Genomic DNA, 16,475 nt, shown 5'->3' on the forward strand with positions numbered 1-16,475 from the left:
AAACTGATATACAAATTAAAATAGTGATTAAAAAAATGTTATTTTTACTGTACGTTTCTATGAGTTGATATGTAATAAAGGTAATATTTTGCAATTATTTGAATAAAAATAAATATTTTTAGATTTTTTTAAAATCAAGTTTGAGATTCATTATAAACTTTTGTTTTTATTTAAATATTCTAAGTGAAAAATGAATCTTGAACTTTTGATTAAAAATTTGCATTTTATCCAAAAATATAAAAACTTTCATTTTTATTTGGTGCAATAATTATATATCAGAGACATTTGTCTAAAAATCAACAGTAAATTAAATTTTATAACTGGACAAGCAAAAGTAAACTCATTTTAGTATCGCATTCTGGGTATACTTATTATATACATGGTTTCCTAGTAAAAAAGATCAAGAAGTGGCCGATTCCTAGAGTCATACATCTGACTAGAAAGAAATTGCAAATCTCATTCTAAGCAAAGTGACTGCATATACATTGCATCTACGGAATTATATACAAATTCTGTCAGGTTGGGGAAGAAGTACAATTTATTCAGTGTGGGTAAAAGCTCTGAGATTGGAAGCCGAGCCCAACTCCTCTGTGGGTATGAGTGGCCATTCTGGCAAATTCGTATTCTTTATCCAAACGGCTGAACAATTCTTCCTGTTGCTTCTTACGCTCTTCACCAACCTTTTCTGTACCTTCAGATTCTCCTGTTTTCATTCCCATTAATTTACGGAATTTGGCTGCCATTTTGCCATCCTGGTCAGTGGAAAAATGAGTTCCTTGCCACTGGTTTTCAGGGCCCTACAAGACAAAATACACAAAGAATAAGATATTTTTTAGCAGTCATGATTTTAGAAGATCAATATAGCACATCAATCAATAAATCCTGGGCTCGACTAAGAAAACAAATTTTATGCCGAATTCATCTTTATTCAGCAACACAGTTTATTATCTCAGAATGAAACTGATTCATCTTTATTCAGCAACACAGTTTATTATCTCAGAATGAAACTGATTCATCTTTATTCAGCAACACAGTTTATTATCTCAGAATGAAACTGATTCATCTTTATTCAGCAACACAGTTTATTATCTCAGAATGAAACTGATTCATCTTTATTCAGCAACACAGTTTATTATCTCAGAATGAAACTGATTCATCTTTATTCAGCAACACAGTTTATTATCTCAGAATGAAACTGATTCATCTTTATTCAGCAACACAGTTTATTATCTCAGAATGAAACTGATTCATCTTTATTCAGCAACACAGTTTATTATCTCAGAATGAAACTGATTCATCTTTATTCAGCAACACAGTTTATTATCTCAGAATGAAACTGATTCATCTTTATTCAGCAACACAGTTTATTATCTCAGAATGAAACTGATTCATCTTTATTCAGCAACACAGTTTATTATCTCAGAATGAAACTGATTCCATTCTCTAAAAATTTAGCACCTTTTATGTAGAACAACTTGTCTTTGACCTCAAAATACAACTCCGTTTCCAATTTAACATCTTCATTTGAGTCAAACCTCTTTAACTGGACCATTCTTCAGAGATTTGTAAACAGCAAGTAATCCCCAAGGGGCAGATCTGGAAACTAGGGTGGGCAAAGACGTAATTGGGAGTGCAATTCATCGAGTTTTGTCATCATTACAATTGACTTGTGACAGTGTGCATGGTCTTGGTGTAAGACGGTTTTAAATAACTTTTAAAAATAATAATTTACCTCTTTCTTTTCTTTGGATGGCCTTGACCACAAAAGTTTCCTTTTCTGAACTTGTTCGGCATATTTCAAAGGATTCACAGCTGCTGGATTATAATATTTAGGGACTGCAATTCCAGTAATTTCCTGAGCCTGTAAATCAAAAATAAAACAAAACTTTAACAATATAAAAAAGAATGAGCAAAAAAATAAAATTAAACTAACAATACAAGAAATGAGCAAATAGTTTTAAAAAAAATCAGAATAATGATTCTTCACAAGTAAATATTCAATCCATGCATTTATTTCACAATTAAATGCGATCGATAGACTCGTCTATAGAGATGCTTATGCAGGTCTGAAATGAAAGGTTAGTGATGAAAACTGTCCGTCTGTCAGCTGGTCTCCCTCAGAAAGACAAGAGTGCATAGTTTTTATTTTCCTATAATATAAACATACTAGCAGGGAGACTTGATGTTGCTCAGGGTTAAATGAAGATCAACGAATGTTTCACACCATATTTTTGTCATCAAAATCTGTGAAATCGCCCGTGTTTCAATCAAATCAATTGACTGCCTGGCATAGTTGGTGATTCATTGTGGTGCACTGGGAGGAAGCTTCACATGTCTTCCCGCAGTAACAGTCCACAATACATTGTGATCTACATTGTAGTGAACTGTTGATTTTATAAAATTATTTTTATATGACTTGAATTAAAGTTTAAAATTCAAAAGTCAAGTATGATGGTTCAGTTGTGCCCAAAACAGAAACATTCATTTTGAATGCACCAGTCTTATGAAAGAACTTGCTACTGATTTTATACACTGGGTTCTTCTGCTTGTGCGGCGATAAAATTTTTCAAATGCACATATGATGTTAGGCATTATAAGGTGTTAACTTTGGTAAAAAATCAGATTGTTCCTTCTTTCATTGGATTTTTTTCAACTATCGATTTTTGATAAGAATCGGGGGCATTTCAATACAAAAACTATTCAAGAACAGTCCTAGGTGCAAAGTACATTTGTGTAAAATTAAAAAAAAAAATTTTTTTTAAAACGTGCGAGTCGTTTTGGAATCCACAGGGATAAAATTGTTTCGGAGATGGGTATATTTGCCGATGACACCACCCTCTATAACAGGTATGAGGGGAAAACAAATGAACACATGTCTAAGGAAATAGCAGAATCACTAGAGGATGACCTCAATATCTGTAGTGGAATGAGGACAAAAATGGATGGTCACATTCAATGCTGCCAAGACTAAGCTTGTTTCCTTCAATAACTACAAGAAACCTTTTCTATCACTAATAGCAATGGCTAAGAATACACTGCCTGAAAGTACTTCCTTTAAACTCCTCAGCTCTAACGTTTACAGGGAACATGAACTGGAACATATATACCGAGAGCATTGCCAAGGCTGCTGCAAAGAAGGTGGGCTCTCACTCTACCGTGCCAGAAAATTACTTATACCTGAAAGTATCCTGTATCTCTATAAGGCCACCATTCGCCCATGTATGGAGTATTGTTGTCATATTTGGGCTGGTGCATCTGCTGCTTGTCTCTCACTCCTGGACAGGGTTCAAAAGAGAGTCCTGAACTGTCATCTAAGCTTCAGCCTTTGTCCCATCGACGAAATGTTGCATCCCTCTGCCTGTTCTACAAATACTTTAATGGTGGCTGCTCTGACAAACTGCAAGCACTTGTACCTCCTCGACATGACCACCCCCAACGGACCCAACAAGCAGCTAAGTCCCACCCCTTTACAGTAGAGATCCCTAGGTGTAAGAAAGTCTTTTACTCCAATAGTTTCTTCCCCAGAACTGCAAGTCTTTGGAACTCCCTTCCGGGATACTGCTTTCCCAACTGTACCGATATGCAGAAGTTCAAGTGTAATGTGAACAAACATCTTTCTACTCATCTCCCTTCATAATGCCCCCGCAAATTGTCCTCGATAGTAGCCCCCTACTTCAAAGTGGCACTTGCCTTGTTTGGGGTGAAGATTGAATAAAAAAAAAAAAAAGAAACTCTCACACAAAGTGCCTTATATGTACAAGTAGAGATATGGCTAGTAAAATCACTACCACTGACAAGTGATAATTGAAATGCTTTCTGGAAAAAAAAAAATCTTCACTAACTGATATTGTTCATCTAAACAGTAAACTTGCTTGTGCTGATAGTTTGAGCATCTATCGACGGCGCCAATGAAAAAATGATAGAATTTCAATTTTAGCTTGTGACACTTATCTATCTAGCCACACATTGAAAAGTTGCAATATGACAAAACATTGTCTATGGGCGACATCACATAGCATAGAAAAAAATTATGTAAACAATATATTTTTCTCCACTCTTGTAGCAAATTAGTTTAGCATTCAACATCACTGATCACTATTGAAAATGATCTGATATTAGGATTCTAAATATTGGGGTTGATATGGTTTCTAAGTCTAGTCACACTAATGAGTCATGTGGATGGCATATCACGATTTCCAGTTTAAATCATTTTAACATTATGTCTGTATTAGGGTTTTTAAATGTTAAATTTCCCTTAATTCTTGTGGCGGTTGACGATGGCCCAAGAGTAATGTTTCTTACAAATGGAGTCAAAGGTGGTTTCATAGCAGCGTACGAATCCTTCAACCAGTGGCAATCGTGACTTCTTGCACTGATGAGAGTAATTTTTTTTTTAATTAGAATAATTTATCAAATGCTGAAAATTTGGTATGATTTGTAAATTTTGACAGCAGGACCAGCCAGGTTAATATCAGATTGGTTTAGTTTATTCATGTAGTTAGATGAAAAGGATTAATTTATATTTTATGCCTTTCCCCACAATCATTTTGTCAGAGAAAAAAAAAAATTCCTAGTTATCAGAAATGGATATCCAGAATTAAGTTTATGAAGACTATTCCCAGTGAGAGAACATCGCTTTCAGATACCATAAAAGAAGCAAACATATGCATATAACAAGAGAAATAATGATTCTTGTTCAGAATTCCTCTTTGTTTAAAAACAAAAATAAGGGAAGTTTTGTATGATGTACATATCTGTGATAGAAAGAAAATATATTCCAAAAATCACATAAATTGAAATAGTCTTATTTTTATAAAGAAAATCATTTTAAGCAAATTTGAGTTTTTCCAATACCCCCCCCCCCGCTCCCATGTTAATAGATTTCTAAAATCTCAAGTTTGAATTACATGGAGTTATTTCCCTTGTTTTCAAGAGCGTTGCTTGGCTGCACAATTTGATTTTCGCATTTTAAAAATAAAACTATTTTATCAATTTACATGATTTTTGGTGTACAATATTTTGTTTGCGTCACAAGTACATCAAAATAATTGAATCCTATGTGAAAAGCACATTTACATGATCACAACACTTACCTTCTTATGCATTGCAGCCATAGTTTGAAGCAGAGCAACTTGAGGCGTGACTGTGGAATTTTGAGTTGCAGCAGCCAAATTCGTAAGTACAGCGTTATTTAAGGCCAGGTTGTTCGGTTGATCAGGCGACGGTTCTGAAAACACAAGACCGTCATTAAAACAAAAATTTAAATACGACCAAAATTTATTTTGAATAAAAACTTTAATTTCTAAACTTTATGCAACTTAAACCAACAGAACCATTTTCTTTTCATAGAATAAAAATTATGCTTTAATTATTTCGTGATCTCCAATTTTAATCAAAATCTCATTTCAAATTTTGATAAAACATTTTTTTAAATATACTAGCAAATATGTTCTCTGGTAGTAACAGTGCTACTAACAACAATAGCAGTGATAACCACCATTATAATTTTTAATCTTTGCTTAATTTCTAAGCTCAGCACTGATTGGTGCAAACATTTAGCTTCCCTTTTGGCTTGTCCAACCGGGAGCAATCTTTCAAACAAGCTGAGTACATAATCGTAGTTGATAAAAGGGAGTGCCAACCAGACTTTTTCTCTCTTTTCATCCAGGAGACCACACAACAAGCAGAGTCATTCTAAAGAATTTCCTTCAATCTTAGAAAAGTCATAAAAACCATAATGGATGAATATTGAAACATGCTAGAGGGTACACTGACCAGAACATAGTTGTACAATAAATAACAATGAAAAAGTTCCCACCAAAATGAGCAGATATTGAATAAAAACAGCTAAACAAAACGCTAACATATGATGGCAACTTACCAAGAATTTTCTTGTCTTCTATCAATTCTGTCAAATTATTCGCATTCGATTCATTCAACATTTTACTCGCTTTAATGAGTTCTTGTCGCATTTGTTCTTTAAAGTTTAAAGGTTTCTCTTTATTACGACTTGAACCGCCATCCCTTGAATCTCTTCTGCCATAGTCTCGTTGCACAGGGCGATGACTTTCTCTATCCCGACTCCTTTCACGACTACGACTCCTTCTACGCATAACAGGACTACGATCTCTGTAACTGTCACGCCCCCTCATAGTCCTACCAAAACGGTCTCTTGAACGTGACCGCCTGTGTTCATGAGATCTCTGTCGCTCTCGAGAGCGGCTCCTTCGTCGATGTTTACTCTGAAAACAAAAAAAAGACTAATAATAAAAATTTAACCAAAAATTCTTTAAATTTTTAAATTGATAAAAAACATTTAAAAAAAAAAAAAAAAAAAAAAAAATGATTTTTGGATATTCACCTTCTTACGAGAAATCTTTGATCCTCGATGTTTCCGGTTTCGGGACCGAGATCGTGATCGTGACCTTGATTTGCGGCTATGCTTTCTTTTTCGGTGCCTTGAACTCCGAGAACGTGAATGTGAACGAGATCTTCGATAGGATCGTGATCGAGATCGACTGCGAGATCTTTGTTTGATTGTCTAAAAACAAAGAATTTTTAAACTTGAGCAAATGAGATTTTAAAACCCATTTTTTAACTGATGACAATAAAAACTTGTTATTTAGACATATCAGTTTTTCATTATAAACTTGGGAATGGTATCAATCTTTCTGCCCTCTCTCTTCAGCTATGAAATAATAGGGTAGATGAGGCTATCAAACCTTGGTCAAAAGATTAGTAGAGAAGAAAAATTCTGAAATAACTGGTAGTTATGGTGGTTCGACCATGATTATTAGCCTCTTCATAGAAAGAAGTAATGAAAAGCCTGATCAGGGAAAGAATTACTTTTAGTCATAAATCTTGTGAAGATGGGAAGGAAAAAAAAATGTCACACCTCAAATATGATTTTAATTTATTCAAGAAAATTTTCATTTTTCAGCTTTTATTGTAATAATTGACAATGTTCAAAATAAATTTGACAAAATATAATTCCTAATTTCAAGATATCCCAACCCTTCCTATCCCCATACCATGTACAGAAAAACTTAAATCTATTTTTTAACTAGAAATTCATTTTTACATAACTCATGTAAATTCCAGGGTTAATTAAAAGCGAATCAGTTGAAATTATTTTTTTAATATTTTTTCACTCCCCTGTATGTCAACACATACAAATTACTTCCTTTCACCATTTGTATACGTCATTTTGCATTTTGTTCCTGCACATGTATGTTAACAGCTGCACCCAAAGTGCACAATAGTATGAAGATGCACGATGGATAAGTATTAATTTGTGGATGGTAGATGTTAAACTCATGAATATATAAAATAACGCATAAAACCTAATTCTGTAATTGTTCCAATTTTTAAGTTGCCTATGAAAACAAGACGTATTTGATCAGATTAATTTCTGTCTTGCTAATGGCTCATCACTGTTGAGAAATAAAACTACAAAGACTTATTTTTTCCAACAGTTACATAAATTTGAACAAATCAGCACGAGACATTTTTGGCCAGCTTGATTCTGATGTTGGCATTGATTCCTCTGATTCTTTCTAAAATCAGATACTTAGAAGAAGGACCATGTGAAGGTTACAATCGTCCCTAAGTGAAGTAGTGCTATAGATATGGCTGAATTTGAACTTGGCACACCCAGGTCCTGGTGGCCAATCCATGTTGTTATTGCCACCTTTTAGTTATGTATTGGAATTATAAAAGTAACTTCTGATGAGATTTTAATGCGTTTAACCTGATTGCTAAGAACGACAATGTGTGACTTTGGAACATTGTGTTCCTATTTACATTGATTCTACTCTTTATAATGACAATGTTTTAAGGTTGTCTTATAAAAAAAAAAGTTTACATCAAGTTTTGATGTTATATAACAAAAAACGTCTATTCATTAAATTTGAATGGACCATTTAGAGCTTATTTGTTAAAATAAACACTAGAAGTAAAGAAGGAGTTGGGTTTTTTTAAATACCTTGAATACCAAAAATATATTAGTTTGATGATTATGGACATAATTTTTGAGGATTCTGATTTTAGAAATTATGTAATATTAAAAATGAGGAAATGAAAAAATTTAACATTTTTAATTATGGAAATAAGATTTAATTCAATTTTTATCAAAAACTGTACATAAAAAAAATAGTTTCACTAAGTGCCAAATGTAAACAACCTTTTTTGTATTGCCATCTATGACAGACAAATTAAAAGTTGTAATCAGTAAAACAAAAATTAAAAAGTATGTTATGAAAATGCAGAATTTTTTTAAGGTGGGGTAGGCCAAAATATGTTCATATCAATTTTATGAAATCAGATACATAAAGATGGTTTTTCCTAAAATGCTTTTCAACTTAAAACTGAGTGTACATGATTGGTATTACAAATATCTTTGCAAACAATAGAATTTATAATGGTAAATTCAAATTCAGTTGGATCTATTCTGCCTCTCCAGCTATGGATAAAAAAGCAACTTTAGTTCAATTAATCAAATATGAGAGTAGTTCCAAAAGTAAAGCCTCCTATTTTTTTTTTTACTCAAAAAGTTAGAGAGTTACGGAGACAGGAGTGGCACCATTAAAACAAGCAACCTTTTGTGCTTCACAATTTTTTTTCTACATAGTCACCAGCATTCTCAATGCACTTTTGTTAATGAACAATGACTGCATGGATATCCAGAGCACGTTTTGTCATACGAGGGTCGTTCCAAATATAAAGGCCTGTATTTTCTTTTTTACCTCAAAAAGTTCAAACTACGAAAATGGGAGCGATACCATTAAAACGAGTCATCTTTTATGATCCAGAATTGATTTATCTACGAACCCACCACCATTATCAACACATTTTTGTCAGGAATTCAATAATGCACTTCTGCTACTGATGCATGTCCATGACAGAAGTTGCTTTCTTAAGTCTCACACCGTCAATATCTGCAACAGAGATGAAAATTTCAGGTAAAAAATGCATAATTTGCAATCCCCTCTGATCCATTCGAGTGGAATAAAAAATAGGAGGCATTATTTTTGGAATGCTCATCTTACAATAACTGGTTTACTACATTTTGAAAACAACTCTGGTCTCAGTAGCAGAGATGATTCATACTTTTTGCTAAATTATTTTTGTGTTTTTACTCATGAAATTGAATTATAGAGTAAATTTTAAAATTTTAACATCAAATATTGGCTCAAACAAAAATTGGTTTAAAGACAACATCCATATGAAGAGATAAAACAAGAATGACACAATAGAGAGTATACAGTTTTTCTTTTTATAGTTATAAACAATAACAAGGATACATTGGTTATGATTGGGTTTCATCTACATTGCATAAAGAAAGTATGAAAATAGAATAGACAATCTACAGCAGGTTAGAGATTTAAAAAATTAATCAAAATTATTCTAGGTGAGGGAGAAAGGACAAGTATTGACAGTGGCTGTAGCTAGAAGAGTTTTTGTTATGAAAGTTTTACAGGAAAAGGAACCATAGATTGAAGTTCAGTTAATCACCTGTCATGAAAATAATAAAGTAGAGAAAGATTAGCAACACCTCTTCTGTAAGAAAGAGGCTATAGAGTGGAGAAGAGGAGAGCATGCATTCAAAGTCAGTTTTGCACTCTATCAAGGCAGGAAAGGATACTCTAATCAACACTTCAGCAGACGTGGCAACAGTACTACATCTTAGGATGCATCAGACTCTTCTACAAGTAGAAGATTGCAATAAGAATGAGATACTTTTTGGAGTGGTAGAATGATGTTTCTAGCAACCTAGGCAACAGATTTGATGCAAGTCTTTCATTTCAGGTCTGATGTGAAGGTCAACCCCAGAAGCTTATCAAAGCTTGATCATATGGAGAGTCATTCATTTCAATAATCTAATGCTCACAATGTGTGTGTAAAGGCAGTTAAACTGGTTGATTAAATGAATTTGGATTTAAGAAAAAAAAAAAAAACTATGCACAATTGATGTCAAATCTTGGGCCATCATATTCTAATAGCTGAGGAAACATTTTTATTGATTGAACTGCAGAATTGGAAAATTGGAATAGGAAATGAAAAGTACATTATAAGAAAATAAATTTTTAAGAGTAAAAATTTGGATACAAAAGAAAAGGGCTTGAAAACGTTCAGCATTAAAAGACGATAATTTAAGAGGAGAGTTTCCACCTCAGCTCTTACATCTTTCTCAGTTAAAGCAAGAATTTCTGAAAATTGGCTTTGCAGCAGTCAAACTAATAGCAATGAAGATATGTGCTTGTCTTTTTTTTTGGGGGGGGGGCTTAAAGGACGACAACTACAAATGTTTGTGTTACTATAGACACAAAAGAAAAAGGAGTTGCTTTTTGTCCAAAATTTTCCCTGTATTAAAAACCATAAAATAAAGAAAAAATTGCATGATTTACACACCCATGATAAAAAAAATATATTCCAAAAGTCATGTAAGTACTTTTATTTTGATTTTGATAAAGAAAATCAATTTTTATTAATAACCAGACAATCTTTCTCGCCATTTCAAGAAAATAAATAAATAAAAAAAAGCAAAGGGAGAAACTTGCAAGATTTATTTATAATGCCTACAAATTCTAAATTGCTTAATTTATTTTCTTTATAAAAATAACATTACTTGATCCATTTATATGATTTTTAGAATATGATATTTTAATTTTGTCATGGATATGTAGGTTAGATTTTTTCTTAATTTTCTCTAGAAGATAAAGAACAAAAAGAAAACTCACGCGTCGATGTGGTTTGTGTTGATGTTGTTCTGGCGATCGATCAGGTGATTCTCTATCTGTAGAGTTGCTCCGCGATCTGCTGGCAGAACTGTGTCGAGGTGAATCACTGTCAGATTGTCTATCAGGAGATTCATGGATTACTCTCACTGGAGAGGTACTGCTCGATCTGGGTTCGAGAGATTCGCTAGGTGATCGGGAAGCAACATTAATCACTTCCTGGAAGAGATGCGGAGACGACAAATGCAAATAATTTCAATTTTCAGATTCTAAACAAAAGAAATGTTAATTTAGATCAGTTTAGACCAACACATTTTTAAACTTGTAAACAGCAATTAAATACTTTGGGACCAGAATTGAATCAAATTTAAACAAACTTAAAATTATTTATCAAAAAAGGTGCTTGTTAAGATAAGAGTTAATAGATCAACTTTTTTTAAATATGTCATTTTAAGCAAAAACAATATGTACTTAATTGTCATGTCGAAAATAGTAATATATCCAAAAATTATGAAAATCAAGTAGAAAGTTACAGTTAAAAAGTAATTATGGAAAATTGAGTAAAATTGCATTTTTCTTAGATGTTATAGACTGAAGAGGGGACATAACTCTGGAACTAATATTTTAGATTGTTTATAGCATGTAACATTACTAATCTAGAGCAATACTTTTTTTTTTACTAAAAACAATCAGTTGTTCCACTCGAATTTTCGTAATTTTTAAATATATTACTATTTTTGACATGATAATTAAGTATGTAGTAGTGTTTTTGTTTAAAATAATGTTTAAAAAGCCATCTGTCAAGCAGTACCTCTCCAGTGAGAGTATAAAAAAAATAAAATTTTTTTTTTTTTTTTAATCAAACTTTGAACTGATACAAGATTTTTTTCAACATAATTGAAAACTAGTAATAAAAATTATATATAATCTATACTCCTATAAATTCGTTCCTCTTGTGTGTGAATTGATATTCATATTAAAACCCCTCTTTTCTATTTATTTAAAATAAAAAATACAATGTTCTTATACATGTGTCGTAGAATTGCATTCACTAGCAAAAGATCTAGCTAATTTGCATATTCTTTTAAACATTCATTTTAATTAATTCCTTATTAGTTTTTTTCGGTCTTCTTATGGAATGATCATCTTTAGTTAACTATTACCTATAATTATATTCATGCAGATATTCTACATGATTTATACTTGCATAATATTTGCATAAAAAGTGTGCAGTAAACACAAAATTGTTTCCATATATATTTATCTATATGTATAGATTTTTGTTTTTCTATCTATCTATAAAAGTGAACGTCTCTGTATCTGTGTACATTTCCCTACACAATACCTGTCAATGTTTAGTCTACAGACTCGGAATCTGATATACAGGGTACTGAGATTTGGGAAAATTAATGTGATCAGTTTGGGGCCAGAAATTTGGCAATTAAGGGTTCAAACTTCAACGATTTGACCTTTGAGAACCCTACCAAACTCCTCCGACAATTTTCGGTCTACGCACTTGAAATTTTAGATATAGGTTCCTTGGACAAGGATCTAACTTAACTTGATTAGAGCCTAAAACAATAAATTTTAAGGGGTCATAATAGGGGTCAACGTTCTTAAAAAATTGATCTCTGCGGTCTCTTCCAAATTACTCAGACAATTTCTGGTCTAAATATTTGAAATTTTACATAAAGGGTATTCAGAGATAGGGCAAGCTTTTTCATCAGTTTGGGTCGAAAATTTTTAGTTACCAATATATAAATGTATGTATGTATGTATGTATGTATGTATGTCTGTTTGCATGTATGCCTTAAACTTTCAATAGAGGCGACGGATTTTACCAAGATCAGTATCGTTTTAAAATTCGATCTTTCATAAGACAAATATCAAAAAATTGGCTAAAAACATTAATATCTTCCCCTTCTCAACTAGGCACTTTTTTACAGGGGGGGGGTCACTTTTTTCGCCGATATTTTTTAAAGTTATCCTCTCCTTTAGATTGTCTAGCCTTAATTTTAAAAAATGTTGCTTCCGGTTTGGCGGTGGTCGTAACAGCATAGACGTTAGGTTTTTACCCCGTTCTTTTCCTCCTTTGCGGTACGGGTTCGAGCCTGCCTTCCCACTTCCACATTTTTTTTTTGTTCAACATACACATTTAAACACCTGGTTAATGCCAGGCTGAAATGCTAGTTTATAATAATTGAAATAAAATTATATATATATAACTTATTACTAGTTTTCAATTATATAGTTCATTATTGTTTCAGTGGAATCCCAATTCAAGGATAACACTTAATCAGACCAAAAAAGAATCAATTATGAAACAGGAGTCAAAATTACATTAGTTTTTATAAGATATTAGGGTGTGGTTTACGTTCTGGAAGAAAGTAGGGTGTATACTTTGTGAATGTGAGTAGTAGGGGTTTTGGAGGGAGGTGTGGTGAAGGAAAGGTGTAAAGGTGGAGAAAGAGGGGAGTATGATTTTGCAGTGGGGAGGTTTTAGTATTCTTTAAACTTGGGTGTCTATTGACCTAAGTTTTCGCTTTTTTTTTTTTTTACACTGCCATCACCACTTATCAAGGCCTGAAGGCCACTCAAGGATAAGGGTTAAAGAGTGCACAGTAGAAATAGGACAATATGGTAATCATTAGTAATGGTAATTTGGTGAATTTGTTAACTTGTATGGCACGGCTCATCAAAAACTTGTTTACGTTGGACTTGAAGACAACCATATTGTAGTCAGCTGGAGAGCAAGAAAACAGAAGACAATTCCATAGGTGTGTAGTTCTAATAAAGAAACTTTGCTCATGACGTTTAGGTTTAGGTACAGATAAAGAGTAGGGGAAATTATTGATAGTGATTCCTGCTAGACGGGTGTTTCTTGTGAAAGTTTGGAGAGGGGAGACCATAGATTGGAGTTCAGCCGAGAACTTGCCATGAAAATAACGAGAAAACAGAGACAAACTTGCAACATTTCTTCTGTGAGAAAGAGGTTGCAGGGAAGAGAAAAGGACATCTCTTACAAGGCTACGAAGTCTATTTTGAACTATCAACGCAGGATAAGTCCTTTCTAGCAGCTCCTGCCCAGATGTGGTAACAGTACTCCATCCTTGGACGTACCTGGCTCTTATATAGATAGAGAATTGCATCAGCAGTGAGATATCTACTGGATCGATAGAAGGATCCCACCATTGTTCAAGCGGCCTTGGCAACGGATTTAATGTATGCGTTCCACTTAAGATCAGGAGTAAAAGTCAAGCCCAGAAGCTTGTCAAAACATGAGACCTCCTCAAGACGAGAGCCATTCATTTCAATTGATGCCAGATGGGGATCAGAATGTTGATGATGTAAAGATACAAGCTTGGTTTTAGATGCATTAAAAGTAACCAGCCACTCCTTTCCCCATTGTACCACATTCTCAAGATCAGAGGAGAGAGAATCAGAGAGAACTTGGTCATTTACAGTCTTAGATGTACTACCATAGATAGTAATGTCATCAGCATAAATGTCTACGAATGATGTAAGGATGTGATTTGGAAGATCATTAATGTAGATCAGGAAGAGAGTTCGGCTCAGGATGGACCCCTGAGGGACTCCAGCATTAATACTGAGACCTTCTGATTTCTGCTCATCAACCACTACTCTTATGAACCTAAGATATTTCCAGCTATACCGTAGCTGGAGATCTTGTGAAATAAACCTTTATGCCATACTCTATCAAAGGCCTTAGATATGTCAAGAGCAATTGCCCTAGAAAGGTTGCCTCTGTTGAGAGATTCGCTAATCCTATGAGATAACTGTAAGCACATCTGCTGTAGATCTAGCAGAACGGAAACCATATTGTGTGTCACTAAGGTTATTTTTGCTGAGATGGTTGATTACTTATTTAACACAGCTTCCATCAACTTACTCATGACGTACAGGAGACTTATTGGCCTGTACTGAGGGGAAGATGAGCGATCACCTGAATTCTTAAATACAGAGTATACTGATGAGATTTTCCAGGGTGATGGGAAGCAATTCTCCTTAATGCAACATTTAAACAGTTTTGTAAGGATGGGCGCTAGTTCTGGTTGAAGTCTTTTGAGTACTATAATTGGAATACTGCCAGGGCCGGTTGCTTTACTGGAATCAAAGTTTTTAATTAGCTTGGCAACTTCACGTACAGATATTTGTATATCACATAGTGTGTCTTCTGATACAGGAGGAAATATTGGAGGTTGGCGGCCTTCGTCGCAAAGGGTAGAATTAGCTGCAAAGTTCTTGGCAAAGAGTTTGGCTTTGTCTGATGCTGACAAGATTACCTCAGGTCCATTGAGGATAGTTGGGATAGAGCACACGTTTCTGTTCAGGATTCTGTTTGCTATTTGCCAAAACTGGTGGGAACCAAGCCACTGCTCAGCTACTTTGGACTTAACAGATTGAGCATATAACTCTCTTGCGTTCTTTATAACTTTTTTACAGTGTGGTTGCTGGCAGTCCTGAAAGCAGCTTTAGTCTCAGTGCGTCTATTACGTTATGTTACCCTCTTATCATTGCTTCTTCCCTATCTTAGGTTTTTATGGTTATTTTCTTTTCTGGTAGTGACGTCATTTTCCTATTGACAAATTTTGTTTATTTCTTATTCTGTACATCATTTCTTTCAGACGTTCATGTTTCTAGTTTTCAGATTATTTAAAAGATACATGTCCATATGGTCAAATTAACAGTTAGTTGAACAGATGTATGAGCTTATTTATGATTTAAATGTGTGTGTGTGTGTATATATATATATATATACACACACACACACACAACTTGATCACTTAATTCTTATATGGCATTGGTAATGTTTTTATTAACATAAATGTTTGTTTTATGCCAGGTCAAGCATTATGGTATTTTTTTTATTGAGGGAAAATGTTAAAAATATTGCAATTATTGAAGATATTAGTATTAGGAAGATTGAAATCCACAAAGCATTTTAGATATCGGAAAAAAAAAAAAAAAAAAAATATTGTAAACTTTAGAAATCTATAGTTTCATTTGAGATTGGGGGGGGGGTTCAAATATATTTTTCTTTGTTGACTAAACATTTTTGTTTTTACATTTTACAACAAATCAAAAACCTTAAAAAAAGTGAACCAATATGATCAAAACACCCTTTTTATGAATATCCTATTATTAAGACAATGTAAATAGAATGCGTTTCAGGGTTCAAATGTAATAGCAGTTTTATTGCTTTATTTTTTCTTTCTTTACTAAAACCAAAACGATTGTGGCTGAAATAAATGATGGCTTGTATTCCTCTAATGGGTCAGCTCATTTTAAAAGTAAATAGAAAGAAATTAAGGTTAAAAAATACAAAATTCACTTACCGTATTTAATCTTTTAGAATCTGGAGAAGAAAAAAAATAAGATAAAAATTAATGGAACAAATTTATAAATTTACATTAAAACATTTTGGGCCAAAACATAACCTGTTTCATAATATGAAAGATATAATTTCTAATCTATATAAACAAAACAGTAGATGTGCATGGATGTGTAAATATTTAAGTGAAAAACTCTTAAACTACTGGTCAAATAACACTGAAATTAACAGGAAATGGTAATCATAAACCAAGAATGGTTTATAACAATTAAAATCTTTGTTTGGATGGATGAATAATGCATATAGAAATATGTCGACAAGTTGAAATGCAAACTTGTTAACATTTTTACTTCTGAGTATGCCTAAATTCAATTCATTTTTTTTTT

General features: G+C 33.2%; 1 protein-coding gene across 3 annotated transcripts in view; it reads right to left on the bottom strand.

The window, feature by feature from the left end:
- Window positions 1-520: 520 nt before the first annotated feature.
- LOC145278578 (uncharacterized) overlaps window positions 521-16,475 on the bottom strand; it is a 29,639-nt gene continuing 13,684 nt past the window's right edge. For 2 of the 3 annotated variants that reach the window (XM_080130673.1, XM_080130671.1), the window contains 7 exons: window positions 16,094-16,113; window positions 10,740-10,955; window positions 6,362-6,541; window positions 5,882-6,260; window positions 5,094-5,227; window positions 1,733-1,861; window positions 521-797 (listed from right to left, as the gene is read on the bottom strand). In XM_080130673.1, coding sequence (XP_079986799.1) covers window positions 543-797; window positions 1,733-1,861; window positions 5,094-5,227; window positions 5,882-6,260; window positions 6,362-6,541; window positions 10,740-10,955; window positions 16,094-16,113 — 1,313 coding nt within the window. In that variant the 3' untranslated portion in view covers window positions 521-542. The remainder of the gene's footprint in view (window positions 798-1,732; window positions 1,862-5,093; window positions 5,228-5,881; window positions 6,261-6,361; window positions 6,542-10,739; window positions 10,956-16,093; window positions 16,114-16,475) is intronic. The other variant, XM_080130672.1, reaches the window with a different exon arrangement.

This window comes from Euprymna scolopes, chromosome 1 (assembly GCF_053919585.1).
Source record: "Euprymna scolopes isolate OS-2025 chromosome 1, ASM5391958v1, whole genome shotgun sequence".
Classification (NCBI taxonomy): Eukaryota; Metazoa; Mollusca; class Cephalopoda; order Sepiida; family Sepiolidae; genus Euprymna; species Euprymna scolopes.